The following is a 23,778-nucleotide window of genomic DNA, read 5'->3' as shown; positions in this document are numbered from 1 at the left end:
TGCATAATTCCCTCCCATTCCCTGACCTCTGCTCCACTACTCACTGCCCTAAAAATTCCTAATATACGTTCCCCCTCTCTGAACACCCACATGAAAATGCAGAAATAAACACTGCAAGATGGCCGCACAACCAAATGCGGTGGAAGATCGTTGATGAGCTGAGCAGGTTCACACCCGGATCAACATGCACTTTTTAAAGCTCTTGCCCGCATAACTCGAGTTAGTCCCTTATCTTAAAAACACATTTGTTCTCGTTTTATGTTCTGCTGGACCCTAACCCATATCAAGAAAGCAGTATTGGTCATATGGCCTGAGAGTTTTCCACGCCCCTTTCATCATCTTTTGCCAAGCGGTCAGGCTTATTTTGTCCACTTGATAGTACAAAATACAAACATGTGTGGTCATCAGTGAGCGGATATGTGGGTATTACGGCAGGTTTAGGCAGATGTAGTAGGGTTTGGCTGGAGGATCTCCACTTTTACTTACATAGATTCGGCCACTCAGGCCTTTGCTCATTAGAATTTCGTTGTCGTAAGTGACCACGCGCACAAGCGTGGTGAATGACACTTGCACACTCCCACGATTCTCGTTCTTGGCCTCTATGCGGAAGTAGGTCAGATTAGGGTTGGTGCCGCAAAGCTGGGCTAAGATGTAAGTGCAGGTGCCCTGGAAACTGTAGTAGCGCCCATCAAACGTAGTGTAGTGGGGGTCCCCGCTGGCTGTGCAGGTTTGCTTTCCTATGCCCTGACAGCTGTAGTAATTTGATATTGGTTTACAGGCTTCATAGGATGCGCAGGTTTGTCTCTGACAATTGATTTTTCCGCTGTCTAGGCACTGGCACTTTGTTTGGCAAATGCTGGTATTCCAGAAAGTAGTCCCCGCTTTGAGAAATTTACCTGGAGTAGAATGAAAAAAGGTAGATAACATAGTAATGATATAATTTCTTTTCACAGTCGGATTCCTTTAATTAAATCCAATTTTGTTTTACTTACATTAAAAAGCTATATCGTTATAGTGAGGAAAATAGCACGTGACAATACAAATCACAGTATGGCTTCAATTTCTAAGTAAAAAAGTAGAAGATATCTTTATGGAGAAAAGCAGAAACATCATTCCTCATAAGGCAACAAAAAGGACACAGTGACTGATTCACGAGGCGTTTTTCAATGGGATGTAGGAGCAAATAGGTGGGATTAGTCCATTCTATGTATGTGAACACAAAAGGATTACGGCCAAATGTGTAAACGCAAGATTCTGTGTGCCAGAGGGAGAGATAGAACATGCAGAGTTGAAAGGCAGGAGGAGGGAGGAGACTGAATCACAGTCAAAGGAGAACAACAATGGAAAGCCTGCAAGAATTCAATAAAAGGAACCGAGAAGAAGAAGAAGAAGAAGAAGAAGAAGAAGAAGAAGAAGAAGAAGAAGAAGAAGAAGAAGAAGAAGAAGAAGAAGAAGAAGAAGAAGAAGAAGAGGAGGAGGAATTGGTGTAGAGAGAAAAAGAGATCGAACAGACAGAAGCTGTTTGAAATGTAGTTGAAAGAAGGTGTATTGAAAGAAGGTGTATAGAAGTGTATACAAGTAAAAAGCGGAAATACATTAGAAGATGAGAGACCAGAAATTGTAGGTGAGTTTGAGAGACAACTGAAAAGAATTAGATCTCTACAGTGTGAGCGATAAGTAGAGGATGGATCTCTCAAAGAATAAAAGTACAGAAATGATCTCCCTAAACGTACTGTTAACAGTATCATAGCCTGTACTAGATGTTCTGTGTGATGTCATATTTAACATACTCAGATACGCTCTTCCAACGATTCGGCCAGCCTGAACTTTCACAAACATCCGTTGGGGTTGGGTGCTTTCGGAGAATGACATCTCAAGCTTTAAGTAAGGCAATCATGCCTTTTATCAGTCTTGTAGGCAAAGTCATAGCCACGGAAGGCGCGCATCGGCGCACTAACTTTTGATGAACCACCCAATATCTGGGCCTGCTTAGGCCTCTCATCAACTTAAAAGTTTTAAACATTTTTGAGATTAACAACGCTCTGTGTGGCTGATTGCATTTCACCTGCTTCTAGTTACGAAATTCGCCATTCCGACATGGCCGTTCTGTAGTGCCTGGACCAGAGTGCTGGGAACGATGCTGCTGGGGGTTTGGGATTGGCTGGGGACACCTACTTCTGGCCAATGGGGAGGCCAGCAGGCTTCGCCGGCCCTCCTCACAAGGCACAACCCTAGGGCACTGTCTACCCCTGCCCACCACAGTACGGGCCTGCCTGTGCATCTGATTGCCTCCCCCCGGTTGCCAGTGAGTGTGAATGATCCCACCCCTCCCTTGGTCGCCAGTGAGTGTGTATGCCTTCCACCCTCTCCCCTAGGTTGCATGGTTACACTCTTGAATCTCTACCCCCAACGGGGCGTGCTGTGTCGGTTCCAGGGCCCCCAGGGACCTGATCACATGTATGTGAATAATCACCACCATACATCATCATCATCATTGCTTCCGTGCTAATACCAGTTGTTCTAAACTATATATATTGTACATGTAGATTTCTCACCTGCTTGTATGAAGAGTGATTAGATGTAACAACAGCAGTTTCCATGTACTTTACCTATTTATGAACAGCTTACATGCGTAGTTTGCAGCCATGCAACAAGTGGCTGGCACCATGTTCTGCTCTCTGACTAAGACCCTGCATGTATATGTCCTGCTGCCGCCATGCATCATGTGACTGACACCATATACATCCTATCTGATTATGACTCGCATATATGTGCAGTTGCTACCATGCAATATGTGGCTGGCACTAAGTATCTGCCCACTAATTATGACCTTGCTGCATTTTATGCTGCTGCCGCCCTTCAAGATGGGGCTGTGCATCATGTCTGTGCCATCTAGATTGACTTTCTGCATTGTATGCTGCTGCCGCCCTTCAAGATGGGGCTGTGCATCATGTCTGTGCCATCTAGATTGACTTTCTGCATTGTATGCTGCTGCCGCCCTTCAAGATGGGGCTGTGCATCATGTCTGTGCCATCTAGATTGACTTTCTGTATTGTATGCTGATGCCGCCCTTCAAAAGGGGGTCAGGTAAACTGTATGTCTTTGCTAGCACTTATGTAACCAAGACTCCTCACAAGCACTTATGTAACTAGATAAGCCTTCTTAACAGTGCCACGATGCCTGAGGGCAGTTGAGCGCTTTACAAATGCAAATAAATAAAAATAAATAAATATGGTTGCCAGGGTAGTTTAGGGAGCAATTAAAAATTGGAAGATGATAGGCTGTTTATTTGTATTATTATTATTTTAATTATTGTTATTATTATTATTATTATTATTATTATTATTATTATTATTATTATTATTATTCTTTTTCTTAGCATCGACATAGCTTTGGAAAAGTACAGAGTGCTTAAAAGTCATACAGGCAAGGACCCGGAGAGAGAAGCAGATAAAAAAGGGAAATGGGAGTTAACAACATAAGAGGGGGAGGCAGGGCAATTTGGCAGCAAGTCATCTACAAGCAACCAGGTGAGGAAACAGTACGAAGTAGATCACCCAGTCTAAGGTTGGGTGGAGAGTGGAGTGTGTGTGGACCTAGATGTTAGGGAGCAGCCAGCCCTTGAAGATGAGGGTATTACATTCCTTCCAGAACTGTAGAAGCAACGGGACAAGTCTTATGTAGAATGGGCAGGGGTTCCAGAGTCTTGGGAGTAGACAGAGAAAGCTTGTCTTCTGGTTATTTCCCTTCTGCACGGGTGGAGTTCAAGTCTGTACATGTCCTTACATCTGGTGGCTCATAGGCCTCCAGAGATGCTGTGTTTTCAGTCAGGTAGCTTGGGGACTTCAGTGTCACAGCCTTGTAGATGATGTAGCAGGTTTTGAAGATGATACAAGTTTGCAACGGGAGCTAGTGCAGTTCAATGAGGGTCAGGGTGATGTGGCTGAATTAGCGGAATCCCTTGATGAGTCACACCGTAGCATTCAGGGGTCCCAGGTTAGATACTGAAAGACCTTCCAAAAGGGCATTGCCACCATCCAGGTGGGAGAGAATGGAGGCTTGGACAACACGTCTGAAGTTGTTTTCTGGGATGAAGGGCTTGATTTTCCAAAGGAGAGAAAGATGATACAAAGCTGTTTGCGGCTTCCTTGCTCTGAGCTGTTTAGAGGAGAGGTGTCTATCAATGGCAAACTCAAGGGACTTGGGGCAGGTTGTCAGCTGGGGTGGAAAGCCGTCCATGTCCATAGAAGAGAGACAGGTCTGGATTTCATGTTGTTCGGTGTTGCTAGTCAGCATTAGGAATTCAGTCTTGTGGAGGTTGAGCTACAAGTAATCACTGAACATCAACGACTAGACCATTGTGTATGCGGCCTTGAACCTTTGGATTTCTTCAATGGAGGATATCTTGAGGTAGAGCTGTCCATCTTCTGGATGTTGATTGATGTGGATGTTCTGAGCAGCTGGGAGGGTTTAGAGTTGTTCCACGTGAAGACAGAAGACCACGGAAGAAGAGGATGGATCCTTGCGGGACTCCACAGGTGATGGGTATAGTTGGTGATCTGGAAGAATCTATTGGCACAAACTGGTGGCGATTAGCAAAGTAGGATTTGAACCAGATGAGGATGAGCTTGCTGATACCTATGCAGTGATGTTGATTGTCAGTGAGTATCTGTTGGTCTACTGTGGGGAATGCTGCTGAGACGTCATGGAGACCCAGGAGGCAAAGATGGCCATCACCAAGAATTTAAAATTTTAAGGGCATCATCAATCACCTTGATGGCAGCTGTTTTTGTACTGCACCTGGGACTGAAGCCAGATTGGTAGGACTGAAAGAGGGTGTTTGCTTCAACGTGTTGAAGAATTTGTGTGTGCTTTCTCAAGGGTCTTAGTTTTGAAGGGAAGATGTATGATTGGGCGGTAGTTGCTGAGGTCCTGAGGGTCCATTGTTGGTTTCTTGAGAAGTGGGAGAATGTGTGGGTCAGGGTCTTGTGGGTTAAGGAGACATTGCCTTGAGTTAAGGAGCTGTTGATAATTGTCAGGTACAGAATGTGTGCACACTCAATAAAAACTATTCTAACATAGGAAGACCAAATGCTGGAATGGATGGGGGTAGCGGGTGACATTTAGGAATAATAGACTTACAGAGTTATTTATGGTTCCCGCTACAAGGATAGTATATGGTGCCTCGTGACAAAATAGCACTCTGTGTTGATGTGTTGAGGAATTTGAATAAATGTATTTGTTGTGGTCCTTCCCTCTCCATATCTTTTTTGGAGAACTCCTCTTGGATTACATTCTGAAGACAATGACAGGTCATGTATGCTGTCAATGGAATTGACCTCTGATTTTGTGCAGTTGAACATCAAACATCAAAACCTACTACCCTGGATATGATTGTCAGGATCAGCAGAAGAGGTGATTGTGGTGGAGTCCTCTATGTGTCATAAAGATATGTTTTAAAAGTGTCAATTTGCATACACCATCCACACCTTAAAACCTTCCATATCTGTACAAATTAAAAGAGTCTCACCATTGAACACACAGCCACCTGCACTTTGGAAAGTGTCTACTCGGAAGGCCCAAACTCCAGGGTTCTGAACATTACTTGTCGATGCAACATTGACAATATCTGCTGTCCGTGACCCTGGGATACTAAAAAAGTCAGTCGAGCCTCCACTGTTGAACCCAGCCTGTGGATGGAACAAAGACACCAATTACAGTGCGCATGCCAGGCTATGGACCATCAGCATGGTTTTGAATATTTTCCAAGTTAGATCATAGGGGAACGGTGAAATGACTGTTTAGTAAATGTTTTTGCCTGTGTTCAATAATAAGACAGGGAAATAAAGAAAAATAATCCATGCATTCATGTCACCAAAATGTAGAAATACAGTGTTTACACACTACAGGATCTCCACGGATAGTAAAGAAACAACACAATTGTGACACGTGAAAATAATTATGCAACACAAAACAAAAAGTGGATGCAATCATAGTTCAAAGGATGTATTTATTTCTAATTTTATGTTTACACTTAAGCATCCTAACTCGAAATCATGTTGCTTTTCTAGATTACCAAACCTTCTAAAATAAGGTTCTACTAAATAACGTGATTGTATGATTGTTTATCACTACCAAATCATGTGGGAAAGGGGGGAAACAGGCAGCCGTGACTTCATATGTCACAGCACTGATGTAGAACAAGGATTGAGTGTAGCCCCTCCAAGTGCTTCATACACAGGTTCCTGGTCGGGTCCTGAGAATAGCCTTTCAGCAGAAACCAGCAGATCTATACCATCAGGGCTGGTCTTGATTTGTCTGCACATATATTAGAGCTTCCTAGACACTGCAGGGTAGGGGTGGTAAAGGAAAGGGTAAAGGGATGCTGTTGCTCAATGACAGGGGTAGCTTTGATTGTCAGGGAATAGGGAATCCTGAGGGAGAACTTGTGTTTTAAATGTTTCAAGGTTGGTAGTAGTAGGTTAGTATTTTCACTGAAGGCGTGCTAATTATTCCACTATATGAGTGTGCCAGTGAGTGATTGAGTATAGTGATAAAGTCTCTTGAAATAATGAGTAGAAATAAGCTTGTATAGTACAATATCATGATGGAAGCCAAACATTATGCCAGTGCTTCCACAGTAAAGCTCATGGAAACTAATGCAGTATCTACAATCTATGGCAGCAGTGCCTTTTAAAACATTTTTTTTTCAGGCTGTATATGCCCATAAATCAGACCCTCCAGGATTTTGCGGCATGAAATGGCAAATTTTGCGGCATGAAATGGCAAATTTTGCGGCACAAACCTTTATTTATTGCGGCATTTTTGCAGGACATTTTGTATTAACTGGAGGGTGTAAGATTGCCACACTGCAGGAAATAGGCAGAGTGCAAGGCTACAAGAAAGCCAGGGTATCATTATTATGTATCTTTTGTATTAATTTAATAGGAAGAGGTCTCTGGCTTGGCAGAACAGTGTTTGATTTGGCTACATTTCTAGTTTAATGTTCATGTCTATTTAATAGTATTAACTAAATTGATCATTATCAATTGTAATGCTGAAAATATTCGCCTTCTATGTTCTCCAATCCCCCAAACACCCACACACCTCTCTCACCAACACACATCTCACCAACTCTCCATCATAACTTACATTCGTTAACCTCTCACTCTGTCATACAAATACTCACGTGCTATGTCACACTGTCAAGTCACAATTTGCACTGCCCAGCCCCTACCACACTCCAAATCATACTCCCAACTCACACCTTACACTCTACAATTCCTCCCGCAATATACAGTCCTTCATTCTTTTGTGCTGCTTCTGCATCTTGCATCTTTTCTCCCATTCTATCGCACTCTTCCCTCATCCTTTTTCCCAATCTGCAGCTCACTGCCTCTTTCTGGCCAACCGCTTCCTCTCTGCTTTCTGGTTCACTGACCACACGCTCCCCCTACTTTCTGTACCTCTGCTCGCTCTCAGATTTCTGGCCACCACATCATTGCTTCCTTTGCTCTCTTGTGCAGCGCTTCCTCCTCTGACCCACTGCTCTCCCTCTGCTTTCTTGCCTATCACTTCACATCTCACCCATCACTCTCCCTCTCTCTCATAGTGTAACCATTTTTACATTTTTTTTTAAATGTAGATTTTAACCCAGTTCCTCAAATAATGGGGCATTTAAAAAAAGAATGGAGGATAGGCTATTTTTAGACAACCCATTTTGGAAATGAGCAGGTCACCTTATTCTCAAAGGTGACCGGCGCATTTCCACAGGCTTGAGCTGTAGCGCAAATTGTGTGCTGGCCAGCTGCCTTGAATGGTGTTCTGGGTTGTTTGACCGAAGTGTAATTATTTGCGGCGGAATTGACCGTAGTCAATTTTGCTGCAAATTTATTTGCACTTCAGCCAAACAACCCAAAATGTACCTTTCACCACCACCCCACCCTCTCCCCTACTTAACTGCTTGGTCGCTGACGCTTCCCCTGCCACCCTGTGGTGCCTGATCCGTCCCTCTAACATGGGTCGGATCCGACTCCGCAGGGTTCCTTTTTCGTTATTTTCTTTTTTTTCTGTCCCTGCCTCCAATTTTGAGGAAAAAGGGGAAAACACTTCTGCAACCACCCTAGACCAAAAATACTGAACATGGGGAGCGGTTGACACCCCCGCAACACATGTTCAGTATTTATAAAATTCGATCGAATAGTACTGGATGAAATTGGTCAAATTGTAACATTCGATAGATTGTTGTAATCAAAATGGGCAGTACTTTGAATAGAATCGCTCTCCCGACAGTGTTCTGCAAGCTCCCAGCGCCTTTCACAGCGACAGGCACTCCAGGTGCCTGCCGCTGTAAAATGTGACCCAAAAAATGCATTTTTATCTTGTTTGAGGAACAGAAATGCAAGCGACTCAGCAGCGGTTCATACCTTAAAAGAAATGCATGACAGGGTCAGGAAAGACCCTGTCATGCAGTGGCAGCCCCACATCCCGTGCGCCTAGGGTTGCCTACAATTTCTGCACATTTAAAAGTGCATCTTGCTTGGTAATGAGGAATGTGCTTTTAAATTGACAGAAACGCCACTTTATTTGATGAAGGAGTTGAAAAAGGCCATCTGAATGGGCGCACATATAAAATGTGCCCATTCATGTGTGCCTTGTGGATTGGACTGCACTTTTTTGGGGTGCAAGTGATTTCATTTCTTGTGTAAAAAAGAAAGTTGAGAACCTGGCACCCTGAGTATTATTTTTTTTGAAAACAGAAATGTTTGCAGATTACTTTAAAGAAAAAGTAAAAAATAAAAATCTTTTTTGCGGCATTTTGCACAAAACGGCTGTTTTCGCGGCATTTTGCAGGATCGCAAAATCGCTATAAGCTGGAGAGTCTGATAAATATACCCCTATTTCCACGGTAATATACATTTTCTTGATGCCAATATATGTCATCATGGCATTGTAAAACACATTAATGCTGCTAGTGTGCCCACTTCCTCAGACAAGCAGGCCATTATAAGCAGTCATCGTTGCATGTTCTATTAGATCGCTTAGCTGGTTTCCTCCGGTTGTATTAACCTTACTCTACACCTTTATTCCTTTCTCTTTGGGACTTTCAGGTACTGTTCTTCACTTGTTTTCATCTTACCTTTCTGACCCGACCTACTCTTTTATGTTATGTTACTCCTATTTATAACACACACTATCACCCCAAGGCATCTTGGTGCGAGGTTTGAGCAATGTAAGAGCCATTCCACAACTTAAAGGAAAATAAATGTTTTCAAGAGATGCCTTAATTGAAGATGGTTCTCCATCCCCCCGATAAATGTTTTCAAGAGATGCCTTAATTGAAGATGGTTCTCCATCCCCCTGAGTTCAGAGGGTAGACCATTCCAGAGCTTACTAGCTGCATAGGGGAAGGCCTGTCCCCCAACTCGTGAGAGCCAACGCTTGGGGATCACTACCAAATTGTATTTACCAGAGTGAAGCAGGCGGCTGGGGATATAATGGCAAAATGTATCTCTAAGATATGTAGCCCCTTGACGATGGAAGGCCTGATGAACCAAGCAGAAATATTTCAACTTGATTCTTTGGCTTAGCAATGCTAGGAGATGCTAGTGATCCTGTCCCTCTCCCTCCTCCATCTGGAGAATCGGTGCTGCCTTTCTTAACACCATGCAGCAAGGTAAGCCTGGGGGCTTATCACGAACTCGCTCACGATCGAGCGTGAGTTTTGAACTTTCATCTTCCTAGACTACTACTTTGTGCCTAAGCAGCATTACTTTGCTGTTAAATGCAAGCCCTGCTCTATCTCTGCATTTCGTTGGCCCTTGCCGGAGTCAGCCGTGTTTATTTCATGTTTGCATTTGTTTCTTGGCCATTCCATCATGGCCGCCCACAATGTTTGGCCATGAGAGCTTTTGCCTTTGCTCCTGTTGATGCCCTCAATTGGTTAGACACCCCATGATAATGGCCAATGTGAAAGCCGGCAGGCTTGGCCCACCCTTCCACCAAAGGCCCGATCCTAAGGCCCTGTCTACCACTGTCCACCATGGTACGCTGCATCTCCTGTGTTTATGTATGCACCCCCACCAACCCCCTTGGTCGCCTATGTGTATGTATGTACCTCCACCCATTCCCTTGGTCGCCTGTTTAGTTTAGTTTGTTTATTTGTAAGGCGCTACCGAACCCTCGGGTAACTGGGTTCTAATTCTTTAAGTTCAACAGTGTTTACAGATTGTTGCACATACAAGCATGTAAATATGATACATTTCAGTGTGGTTCGTAGGACCTGGTTACAGAGTGGTCCAGGGAGAAGCATGGTAGGATATGGCAGACCATGTTACACTTTGCCTGTGTGTATGCATGCACCCCCACCCGCCCCCTTGGTCGCCTGTCTGTATGTATACACCCCCACCCACCCCTTGGACGCCTGTGTCTATGTATGCACCTCCACCCAACCCCTTGGTCGCTCCCCGTAACATGAGGTGAGCCTGCCTAAGTATATACTCATTCATACCTATTATGACCATATGTACCTGATGCAGTTCCCCGTAACATGAGGCGAGCCTACCCAAGTATATTTGCTTTTGTACCCATTATGACTATATGTACCTGATGTAGCTCCCCGCAACATGAGGTGAGCTTTGCCCAAGTACATATTCCCCTGTACCTATTATGACTATATGTACCCGATGTAGCTCACCACAACATGAGGTGAGCCTGCCTAAATGTATATACCTGTGCACCTATTATGACCATATGTACCTGATGTAGTTCCCCATAACGTGAGGTGAGCTTGCCCAAGTATATATCCCTTTGTACTTATTATGCCTATATGTACCTGATGTAGCTCCCCGTAACATGAGGTGAGATTGCCCAAGTGTACATTCCTTCATACCTATTATGACTATATGTACCCAATGTAGTTCCCCATAACATGAGGTGAGCCTGCCCAAGTATATATGCGTTTGTACCTATCATGACTATGTGTACCTGATGTAGCTCCCCGTAACAGGAGGTGAGATTACCCAGCTATATATTCCTTATACCTATTATGACTTTATGTGCCTGATGTAGTTCCACGTAACATGAGGCAAGCCTGCCCAAGTATATATGTCTATGTACCTACTATGACTATATGTACCTGATGTAGTTCCCTGCAACAAGAGGTGAGCTTGTTAATGTATCTATTCTATGACTGCACTTCCCTGGCTTATGTACACCAGGTATGTAACTGTTTTACTGCACTTACTGTAACCATATTCTTATACCAAGCGCCTAGATGATTCAGGGCTTTGCGCGTTATATAAATAAAAAAACAAAACAAACCAGGAGCCAATGCAGGCCCCGGAGAAGAGGACTGATATGTGTTCCATAAGGTACATTAGTAGCCACCCTAGCTGCAAGATTGTGCAGTTGCTGCAGGCGGTGAATCATGCCAACTGGTTGAGCCAGATAAAGGGCATTGCAATAGTAATACGGCTGGTGATAGGAGAAGATACCACGAGTGGATGCAAATGGCCAGTGAGAAAGGAGAGCACCCTTCGGAGCACTCTAAGAAGAAAGTGCTCTGTTTTACAGGGTTCACCCAAAAAGATGGATACAAATTGTTTGAATGCGTGATTTGGCAGAACTTTGGCTTTTTGAAAATTCTGAATGCCTGAAAAGTTCAACCAAACAATGCATTCAGTGCTGGGTGCTGCGGGGGTGTCCCCCGCACCTTGGCTCACTATATTGTTAGCGGGGGATGTGGGGGTGTGCCCCGCAGCTGTCCCGAAAAAAAAAAAAAAAAAGGAAAGGACCCTGCGGTGCCGGTTCCGGATCACGGAAGTGAAAGGGAACAGGTTTTGCAGGGACAAGCGAGTCGCAGGCAAGGTAAGTAGGGGGTGGGAGTGGGGGTGTATTGAGGTGTGGGAAGGGGTGTGGGCAGGGGTGTGGGCAGGGGTTTGGCCAAGTCAGAAATGTTCAGGGGAAAAAAGATCGAAGGTTATTTTGAAAAAATAATCTTTGGTCTTCTCTCCCTCGAACATTTGTAACTCAATCTTTTAACCCCAAACTGTTTCACATACCACACTCACCTGCAGAGCCATAGAAAGTGAGGACGATAGAAGAACTCCAAGATTTTTAACAGTTGTCACTGAGATACGAAGGTCCCTGAGCATGGGGCCACACGAAGATGTCCACATGGCCGACCCAGAAGGAGAACCCACCACAGGGACTTCTGTCTAGTCACCATTCAGCTTAAGCCAGTTCGCACTCATCCACTCTTCGACAGCATGCAGGCACTCACACAGCCCTGACGACACTTTAGCTTGGTCCAGATCTAAGCAAACTAGTATCTGGGTGTCGTCGGCATACGAGTAACACCGGAATCCGTGGGAGCGGATGAGGCGAACCAGCAGCTGCACAAAGATGTTAAAAAACATAGGTGACAGTGCAGAGCCATGAGGAACACCACAAGCTAGTGCACGTGAAGAAGGAAGGAAAGATGATAGCAGAAGAGATAGTTTCTGTCGGTCAAGAAAGAGGTGAACCAGGCCAGGACATCCCCGGCAAGGCTTGCCAATGTAAGCCGGGATAGCAGGATTGAGTGGTCGCCAGTGTCAAAGGCTGCTGAAAAATCTAATAAAATATCAGAGCCCCACTCCTCCCCAGTCAACCAGCAAAGTCAAATTGTCGGCCACAGACACCAGGACACTCTCCGTGCCCTGACCTGGTCGAAACCCCACACTGAAAGGAGATGCTTTCAGGAAAGAAGACAAAAGAGGGGACACCAGGGATTAAAGAAGTTCCATAAGGAAGGGGAGGAGTGAAATAGGACGGTAGTTAGCCAACTCTTAAGTATCCAAAGATAGTTTATTCAAAAGAGAAATGACAGTTGCCTGCTTCAGTTCTACTTGGATAGATTCACAGCTCCAGTCACCCAGGGAAGTATAACAAGCATGATTGCTTTATGATATGATAGGTTATTTATAACGCGCTTAATACCCAGAGGTTTCCAAGCGCTGACCCAGGGGTCGAACCTGTGTTGCTCTGTGTCGTCTTGCTTCCAAGGCGAGCACGTTGCAACTGAGCTATCGTCCCAAGACCTTTTTTAAGAGCAGCCATTGTAATCAGGTCCGAGGGAGCAGCGGACTTAAGCTGAAACACTGCCTGTATAACCTCATCCTCTGGGAATTCTGGAAAATTGGCCAAGACCTTTATAGCAGATTCAATAGACAGCAGGGCGAGGGGAATAGTCCTACAACAATGTGTGGTTTTCAGAATATCTGACACTTTAGTAATAAAGAAATCTAAAAGGGAGTTGGATAATGCTGGGAAGGGAAGATACCCTGGAGACAGATGGCTAAAATAAGAAAATGCTTACACCACTGAAAAAAGTTCTTTAGACTGATTGAGGGCTTGCTCAATTTTATGAGTGAAGAACACTTGTTTTGCAGTCTGAATGTCCTGATGGTATTCCCTTATACGCTGTCCTTTTCTATAGGACAGTAACAACTGCGTCATTTGCGCCCTGCCTGCCTAATAGCCGTCAGGAGGCTTTCAGTAATACCGTAACCACGAGTCGGAAAGACGCCTTCGCGTACGTACATGTTTAAGCTAACTGGTCTGCTACCTCATGCAATGTAAGAGAGAGAGTGAGGACAAGTTAGTCAGGGGGGGGGAGCGCCTACATTTGCCCATATTCAGTGATGGCAGCAGCTGAAATCCACAATCCGCCTGTTTCACCTCCATGACGTTTCCAGAGAAGGTTTAACCATTGCTATTGGTCCTAATATTTGAAAGGGTACACAGCTATTATTTGATTAGATCACTGGTTGGCCACAAGTGAACGAAAAGCTAGCAGCAGCAGAAAATATAAAATCAAGAGTACCCCACTTAACGTGGGTGGGCTCAGATATAAACTGAAAGAGCCCCAGATCCAGCATGGCCTAATGGAACTGAGCTAAAGCTGGCAACAGCGGGTGTTAAATTGCATATTAAAATCACCTAACACCACCAAATTCATACACTTGACCTGAAGAGCAGCCACCAAACCCAGAAAAGGATTCAGAAAAGTAACACAGGGGCCAGGTGGCCTATATACCAAGAGAAAATGCCACACAACTGATGCTGAAGAAATGAATAGAAGCAAAAGTCCTTCCATCTTCAACTTATGTTCCGAAGGTAAAAGAAAGAATTTCAGGTCAGTTTTATTTATATAATGGCAACACCGCCACCCGGATGGGCGGAGCAACGATCACAATGAATAATACTATAGCCGTCAGGGATGGCCGGAGAAAGGACAGGAGAAGCTGTTTCATGCAGCCAAGTCTCAGTGAAAAATACAACATCAAACGAGCCTGCAAACAAAAGCTCATTTATACAGGAGGCATGGGCAACTACAGGAGGCATGGGCAACTAGTCAACGGGAATGCACTAAAACTGCTGCCAATAATCTGTCTTCCGCCTGCGCGCCAGTGTTAGTAACCAGTGGGTTAGTTATACATTTATCAGGCAGCACAGTGCCTGGGGGGTGAAGATCAAGTAACGCTCCCCCTGGTATAATGCTTACCTTCCGAGTGTCCATGCTTGGTTAGCCCGTTCTGACCCCGGACAACTGGTGCAACTTCAGTGTGAGGGGCTCTATCCCGCTGCTGCGCTGTCTGGCAAGTCTGCACATTTGACCGTCAGTGTATTTACCAGAGCCATTCTGATCCCACTGCAAGTAACCAGTGAGGACAGACTGCCCCTTGTATCATGAATGTGGTTAGAAAATAAAGAAAGACCTGTATGCCGTGTACAAGCCTCGAGACCAGAAAACTACTGCCAGGGACAGGCATACAAGGAAACAAAGTTGTAAATAAAGATCAAGTTAAAAAAAATGATATTAAAAACAATTATACTTGCTACCAAATAGCGTGCATGCGGGTGAGTGGCGCCCAGTCATGCACCGCAGCCCGGGTATTAGCCCGGTGCTTCAAAGGAAAAGAAATCGTGAGCCAGGACAAATACAAATCAAGAAATCAAGAAAAACTTTAAAGTAGTGTGGCAAGGCCGTACATTGTCGTCCGTTGCAAGTCAGAACTAAGGAGCAAAAAGCTCCACTATGGCCAATCCACTTCCACTGCAGGTAAGCAGTGAGCAGAAACTGCCCTGCGTGTCTGGAGTGCGGTTAGAAAATAAACAAAGACCTGTTCGCCAGGGACGTCATTTCACCAAAATGTCAGGGGTAGCGGAAGTGACATAACACAACCCTTGACCCCTGATGACATCACAAGAAGTGATGTCATTTGACCCCACCCCAAAGTGATATCGCGGGAAGCGATGGAACACAACCTTTCATCCATTGGCAAAACAGGAAGTAGCATCACATAGCATTGTACACTACTAAAAATATGGTTACGATATCACTATAATTTGATGTATATTTCATACAAAAATGAATAGCCATATGTATCAATAAAATCAGTCTGTATTGGCCCATATTACCAAATTACTGTGAATGCAAGCAGACGTCCATGGCCAAATGATAATGATGGGTTATTATATAGCACTTACACTTAAGCGCTTTATATAGAAATAATATACACCCAATATCACCCAACCTATGTTGGTACTCATTTATCGACCTCAGAAGGATGAAAGGCTGAGTTGAGGCATTTAAGAACAGACTAAATCAGTGACTCACCCACTGAAGTGTGCCTGAAATAAACCTTTATTGAGCCTAGCAATTATTGGAGAGAATTCCAGAAAGACACATTATTTGGTATTCCTATTCTTTCTTAATTAGGGTCAGTGATGAAAGTGTTAGACTTGTGGCACATTTATTCTTATTTTTCTTCTTTTTTCAAGGGGCCTGAACAAGAAAGCCAGCCACTCCAGAAGTAAAGAGCCACATGGTGCTGGCCACAGCCCAGGAGCTTACATTCCCAAAAAAAAAAAAATGAATTTAAAAATCTTTTTTTTTTAGAAGTAGCAAGGGAGACACAGAGGTCACAAGAGAGACCTCAGAGGTCGTCCTAAATGACGTCCCTGCTGTTCGCCGAGTACGAGCCTCGGTGTACGATGGAAGCCAGGCACCCTCTGCCAGGAAGTGGCAAACAAGGAAACAAAGTTGTAAATAAATAATATGTAAAAAAACAATACAATAATAATACTCTGTGGACTGGACAATCTTCCTCTTCTCTTCCTCTTCAGTACAGTTTTTTCAGGCTCTGTTCTTTGCCCCTTACCTGTCTCCTTTTACCGCATATCTGTCTCTGGAATCTCCAACTCTTTCCTACTGTTCTGCCATTTCCATGCTGATGTTGTCAAATATTGTTCTATTCGCCATCTTTTTTCTTTACCTCTTAACCATTCCAACATATCTCTCGACTATCCAGTTGTGGATGTTTGCACACGCCTTGCTTCTGAATCATCCCAAAACTGAAATTCTTTATTTTCCCACTTTTCTCCTTTTGGTTTATTCCCACTTCAGTTTCTTGTCCTGCTTCTCACCTTCCTCTCCGTCAGATCTCACCCTTGGAGCCATCTGTGAGGCCTCACTCTCTTTTTCTCTTCATCTCTCTCGTACCACCCAAGTTCATCTTTGCAACAGCATCCACAATCTGTCCTTTGTTTTCAGACCTATGACCTTTAACCCTTATTATCTTTTCATGATTTGACCATTGCTCTGCTGTTCTTATTGGTTTCCCTGCATGTGTTTATGATCTTACTGTGACTCACTCTAGCATTTCCTTGCCCATTCATCTTCTCTCCACTTTCTTCTATACTTCCCTCACCAGCCTCACTTCATTGGATCCCAGGCCAATCGTGTCTCCAATTTCAAGGATTTCATGTTCCATTCCCTCATCCCCTCTGCACACATGCTCACTTCCGTTCTCTCACCCTACTTGCACCTACACCCTGGAATTGCCTGACTCTCCATGTTCATGCATTCTCCTATGCTTGCCATATTTCACTTCTCACTTATCGAGCATTTTCCTCTATCTATTCCCCCTTTTCTAAACTTTTTAAATACCTTTAAATTTTCATTGTAAATGATTGTTTCATTTGTGCACCCAAAAACACAATTCATTAAAGAAACATAAACACACACGCACATGCCTGAATCACATGTCCACCCTCAACAACTCACACAAGGACGCCCTCATGGACGTTAAAGCATGCACACGCAAACACACAACCACATAAACATGCATGTTATACAACACTGAAACACACATCCTCATACAAATGATTGTGATCACACTGTCTCATAAGGTGATCTTGTCTTATGTCTTTATCATTCATTTGGGGCAACAAGCAGGATTAAGGAAAGCCTAGTGAGGTGCCAAAGGGAAGCCATGTAGGCCAGGGGAATCAGAGTTGCTTTCCAAGCGACCAGTGGGTAGAGTAAGAGGCGCCATTGTATTCCTTCTAAGCTCACCCTCTCCCCTAGCATGCATTATATTGCTGCTCAGTTCACCTCCTCCACCTGCATGCATTATATTGCTGCTCAGTTCACCTCCTCCACCTGCATGCATTATATTGCTGCTCAGTTCACCTGCTCCACCAGCATGCATTATATTGCTGCTCAGCTCACCTCCTCCACCTGCATGCATTATAGTGCTGCTCAGTTCACCTGCTCCACCAGCATGCATTATATTGCTGCTAAGCTCACCTGCTCCACCTACATGCATTATATTGCTATTCAGTTCACCTCCTCCACCTGCATGCATTATATTGCTTCTCATTTCACCTCCTCCACATGCATGCATTATATTGCTGTTCAGCTCACCTCCTCCCCAGCATGCATTAAATTGCTGCTCATCTCACCTCCTCCACCAGCATGTATTATATTGCTGCTCAGCTCACCTCCTCCACCTGCATGCATTATATTGCTGCTCAGCTCACCTCCTCCCCCAGCATGCATTATATTGCTGCTCAGCTCACCTCCTCCCCCAGCATGCATCATATTGCTGTTCAGCTCACTTCCTCCCTCAGCATGCATTATATTGCTGTTCAGCTCACTTCCTCCCCAAGCATGCATTATATTGCTGCTCAGCTCACCTCCTCCACCAGCTTGCATTATAGTGCTGTTCAGCTCACTTCCTCCCCAAGCATGCATTATATTGCTGCTCAGATCACCTCCTCCACCAGCATGCATTATATTGCTGTTCAGCTCACCTCCTCCCCAGCATGCATTAAATTGCTGCTCATCTCACCTCCTCCACCAGCATGCATTATATTGCTGCTCAGCTCACCTCCTCCACCTGCATGCATTATATTGCTGCTCAGCTCTCCTCCTCCCCCAGCATGCATTATATTGCTGCTCAGCTCACCTCCTTCCCCAGCATGCATCATATTGCTGTTCAGCTCACTTCCTCCCTCAGCATGCATTATATTGCTGCTCAGCTCACCTCCTCCACCTGCATGCATTAAATTGCTGCTCAGTTCACCTCCTCCAACTGCATGCATTATATTGCTGCTCAGTTCACCTCCTCCACCTGCATGCATTATATTGCTGCTCAGTTCACCTGCTCCACCAGCATGCATTATATTGCTGCTAAGCTCACCTGCTCCACCTACATGCACTATATTGCTACTCAGTTCACCTCCTCCACCTGCATCCTCCACCTGCATGCATTATATTGCTTCTCATTTCACCCCCTCCACATGCCTGCATTATATTGCTGTTCAGCTCACCTCCTCCCCAGCATGCATTAAATTGCTGCTCATCTCACCTCCTCCACCAGCATGCATTATATTGCTGCTCAGCTCACCTCCTCCACCTGCATGCATTATATTGCTGCTCAGCTCACCTCCTCCCCCAGCATGCATTATATTGCTGCTCAGCTCACCTCCTCCCCCAGCATGCATCATATTGATGTTCAGCTCACTTCCTCCCTCAGCATGCATTATATTGCTGTTCAGCTCACTTCCTCCCCAAGCATGCATTATATTGCTGCTCAGCTCACCTCCTCCACCAGCTTGCATTATAGTGCTGTTCAGCTCACTTCCTCCCCAAGCATGCATTATATTGCTGCTCAGATCACCTCCTCCACCAGCATGCATTATATTGCTGTTCAGCTCACCTCCTCCCCAGCATGCATTAAATTGCTGCTCATCTCACCTCCTCCACCAGCATGCATTATATTGCTGCTCAGCTCACCTCCTCCACCTGCATGCATTCTATTGCTGCTCAGCTCACCTCCTCCCCCAGCATGCATTATATTGCTGCTCAGCTCACCTCCTCCCCCAGCATGCATCATATTGCTGTTCAGCTCACTTCCTCCCTCAGCATGCATTATATTGCTGTTCAGCTCACTTCCTCCCCAAGCATGCATTATATTGCTGCTCAGCTCACCTCCTCCACCAGCTTGCATTATAGTGCTGTTCAGCTCACTTCCTCCCCAAGCATGCATTATATTGCTGCTCAGCTCACCTCCTCCCCCAGCATGCATTAAGTGCTGCTCAGCTCACCTCCTCCCCCAGCATGCATTATAGTGCTGTTCAGCTCACTTCCTCCCCAAGCATGCATTATATTGCTGCTCAGCTCACCTCCTCCCCCAGCATGCATTATAGTGCTTCTCAGCTCACCCCCTCCACCAGCTTGCATTATATTTCTGCTCAGCTCACCTCCTCCCCCAGCATGCTATGTATTTCATTCCGGGCTGATGCAGGTTCCTCGAATGCTTGATTGGTTCTTCTATCCACATAGGTTGGCAGAGCTTCACTGTCAGCTCTGGTCTTAGATGGGCTGACAATCTTTCAGCCCTTCTCATAGACCTTATTGCGGATTCTAGGCATCATCATTGTGCTCCAAACACTCTTCCTAGCATTTACTGAACAGACCCTCCTTTTCTATGGGAAATGTGAAACTGAGAGGGGAAACTAGGCCTCAGCAACTGGGATGCAGCCTTTCAAACATTCGGTGTCGACCCAATCAATGGGTACTGCCACATGTGTTGACTTTAGGTAAGTCTCAGGACCTATTCTCCCGAAACTGGGACTCTACTTTCAAAAGGAAGCTGAAGCTTGCAGGTGACGTCAACGATAGGCTTTCATAAACCTATGGGAAACTTGTGACCAGAAGGGTCTTTAGGGTTTCGGCAGGTTCTAACATTGTCTAGCCCTCTGTAGGTCTCTGATTACTAGGGGGAGATGGGCATTCCAGGGGCACCTCCAATGAAATCGGGTTTCCTTACAGACGTCTGTTTCAGTTAGGGGGTGGCGGGATGCTGTTTCTATGTTTTCCAGATTGTAAGTGCTCCAAACGTTGGCACACCAGGGAAAAGTAATGCAGAAAGGCAAATGGATGCTCCTTGAAGTCTACAGTGTGGCAAAGCTTGGCTGTCAGGACTAACCTCTTGGGCGTCTGAGATGATCATCACAGACTATGTCACTAGAACGCACCTCTTCCCAGGAAGTGCAGGCTGGATGCCCTCTCCTGTATATAATACATTGCCCCTATAGGTTAGGTTCTATAGGTGCAGTAGGGCTGCAGAAGATTCAGCCACAAGTGCCTGGCTGGCACGTGCCTCGAGCCTACAAGCCTGTACATATGACTCAGCAACTGGTTCTGCCTAAAATAATGCAAGCTAGTGGTTAATGCCCAGTCGTACACTTTTGGGTACATCCATTGCTTAGGTGGATGTGTTGCTGGTGTTTTAGTGGCACCTGCCACCACCAAGACATCTGGCCTATAGCTCTCGTGGCCCCCAGGCTGCATTCGTATAGCAATTGCAATATCTGTAGGTGCATAAAACACGTCTGAATGTCCAGGGGTCATAAGCAGGCTCTGCTCTGTGGGCCAGGTGTGCATAGCCACAGTGGCAGTGCTGCATGACCGTGGTCTGGACAGATGCCTGGTTATTACGAATCTTACACCCACGAATGCTAAGAGTCGCATGAAGAGTTCTGTGGCAAGAGCAGTGATAACACTGCCAAACAGAAGTCACAACACCGCTGGTGGTAAAAGTAGATGGTCGCCATGATTACCGGGTACATTTATCAGCCATTCTTAAGTCCCATTGAGCTTCACTGCGGAATTGTCTTATTACTATAAACTGTAGTACCGCCATCTCCATTGCCACCATTTTATGTGGAAGCAATACCACCCTGTCAAACCAAGCGGTGTTCCTGCTAATGGGGTCAAAACCCAAAATCAGGTGCATCTCTTAAACAGGAGATATTTCACATATCGACCTCGTCTGGTGCCAAGGCTTCCCTGAGGGATCTGTCAGGCTGGATGGATCAGCATATTTCTCCCATGTGCATTACATCATTGGCTTTTTTTTGCATTCATATTTTTAACATCATTCTCAAATGCACAGTTCTGCATTCAAAATAGTAACAAGAATGCAATAGCACGACCAGAGGAATGCATTGACTCTCACGCAGCATGCGTGACCCAGATGGTCAACATAGCTCTTGGGCATATCGTGCACACTTCCATCCACGAACACAGGCTATGAACTGCAACCCCCAGGGGAGCTACCAGCACTAAACAAGTTAGAGTGCAGATGTGTGCCATAGAAATACCTATTTATATTTACATTAACCAAGTTAAACTATAGGACCTACATTTTTAAAATGGAAATTCTCTCTGGTCTAGTAAATGTGTTTAATACTCTCCCTCTAGACCTCTGCGGTCCTCTGGCACCAACTCTCTGGTGTGTAAGCTCTTTGCTAAGGGGGGGGTTGGAGGCTGAACACTTTCTTCAGCTGGCTCACTCTTATGGAACAGCCTCCTCCAGCCCCCTTCCTCTTGAGCAGGACTTCCTCAAATTCCGGAAGCTCCTCACGACTTTCTCCTTCACTTCCTCCTTCCCTTCTTCCCTCCTCTGCTAATTTCAGAGTCACTGTGATTGGTGGCCAGGGCCTTTATGTATCTTTCGGGGACCTGCCCTGGCATTCCGAACCGCTCCAGGCCGCATAACACTTACGATACGATGCACTTCATCTGCTGCTCACCCACGAGCACAGACTTTCCAGCACTTACCCCCCCCACTTCCCCTCTTCTCGCTGCACTTGCACCTTCTGACTACTCACAAGGCATAGTAGGTTCCTCTTTATCTTTCACTGTATTCCTTGTTTTCATCTCATGTTCCCTCCCTGTTGCCCTGTGGGCGCTTTGAAAACAGAATTGACTTAGTGTGTAAGCGCCTAACAAGCGCACAATAAATGCAAATAAATAAATAAATCATCTGTTACTTCTTCTCTTGGTGGCAAAATGCATTAACTGTTTATCTAGATAGATGTTTTAACATGTTTTGTGGGAACATGTGGAACGCCATAGGGTACCCAGGAAAATACTCCAACAATGCAGGACAGTATCAAATGGGGTATTGTTTAGTCGGATATTAAAAGGTTTTGTTATGCTATCTCTATAAAAGGTTGTCATTATTGCGTTCAACCAACCTAATGAGATCTCTCTTTGAGATCAAGCAGCAATGCAACATATTCAAATTGCTTTTTAACAATGCAACAATCCTCAGAGGGCTTGGCTTAACACCTCCTTCTGTAAGCCATTTAGTTAAGAATTGGAAATTCGAAGTTTTCATGATGGAAGAAAGTCATTTCTTATTTGAAGGGATATTAATCTGGAGGGGCCCCACTTCTGAAGCTAATAACCTGTCAAGGGTTTTGACCCATGTTGAATTATTAGGCGACAACAAAAACTGAATCAATATACTGGGTAGATGTGGGGATGAGCTGTCGCCGCCCATCATTCTATCCCAGAACAAAACTAAATCAATAGACTGGGTAGATGTGGGGATTGAGCTGTCGCCGCCCATCATTCTATCCCAGAACCAGGAGAACCGCGCAGTTTTGCGCACACCAAAATGGTCGCCTAACCTGCCACCCACCAGTGCAAGAGTGATGGACCGGAAGCGCCAGGGGTGAAAGATGGTGCCAAAGGAAAAATAGCAGTGCCTGTTAGATCAAAAGCGCCTTGAAATCACTGCTGTTTCTCTGAAGTGCAAGCTCAAAATGTCCATTTCAATTTGTTCAAAAATCCGTTTTTATTGATGTCAACAAGTTGCTAAAATCATGGGCACAAGACCACTCTAAAGATTCAACCTTCTTGTGGGGGGTTCCACATCACCACTCTACTGTAAGGATGACCATCAAAACAATGGCAGCAAGGATTAGAGCTGTCAAGCAAAATCCTCCTGTCTAATTCAAGACAACTCCTAAAAAAAATGGGTGCAGTACCAGCTTTGGACACAAGCCGGCGCTAGCAGTCTAAACTCTGACAGTAGAACTGTACTTCAGGAGTTGCCAAAGGATCCTGAGCCAGCTGGAAACTTCAAAGCCTTTTGGTTAATCAAAATTCATGAACACCTGCGGTTCACAGAAGACAGGCTGATTCAATTAACAGTCCAAGAGGCTGGGAAACCTTCTCACCTTAGAACTCCACACAAGAAGCCAGGAGATCACATGGACATGCTAACCAAATGCAGAGTGCCCCCCTGGCCTGCTGACCTCTGCCGACATAATAGACTCTTGCAATTGAATGCGGTATGTTAATTTGGGTGTGGACTGTAAACAGAGCTCTGCCTGGCAGAAGAGACATGTGATCCCTGACTCCCAAGTTTCTGGGCGCGGACCCAAACACTGAAGTGAATTGAATTGAAGGTAAATATAAGTTTTATAAAAACACTGATAACTAATTGTAACCAGATGACAGGAATGTACAATTTGGAGAGCCTTAAAATGCAATATGTACCTACAATTTGAGTCGAAACTCAATTCCGTACGATGGTCTGGGACCGAACCCCGCAATTTATTCGTGTTGCAGACAATATGTTTAAG

General features: G+C 45.0%; 1 protein-coding gene across 1 annotated transcript in view; it reads right to left on the bottom strand.

Annotated features, from left to right (window-relative positions):
* The window catches only part of LOC138537061 (IgGFc-binding protein-like), a 198,609-nt gene that overhangs the window by 163,084 nt on the left and 11,747 nt on the right, over positions 1-23,778 (bottom strand). The window contains exons 4-5 of the mRNA XM_069641427.1: positions 5,531-5,690; positions 487-896 (exon numbers count right to left, since the gene is read on the bottom strand). Of these exons, the coding sequence (XP_069497528.1) occupies positions 487-896; positions 5,531-5,690 (570 nt within the window). The remainder of the gene's footprint in view (positions 1-486; positions 897-5,530; positions 5,691-23,778) is intronic.

This window comes from Ambystoma mexicanum, chromosome 1p (genome assembly GCF_040938575.1).
Source record: "Ambystoma mexicanum isolate Mex_15411 chromosome 1p, UKY_AmexF1_1, whole genome shotgun sequence".
Taxonomy (NCBI): domain Eukaryota; kingdom Metazoa; phylum Chordata; class Amphibia; order Caudata; family Ambystomatidae; genus Ambystoma; species Ambystoma mexicanum.
This window is presented reverse-complemented; position numbering and strand designations above follow the sequence as displayed.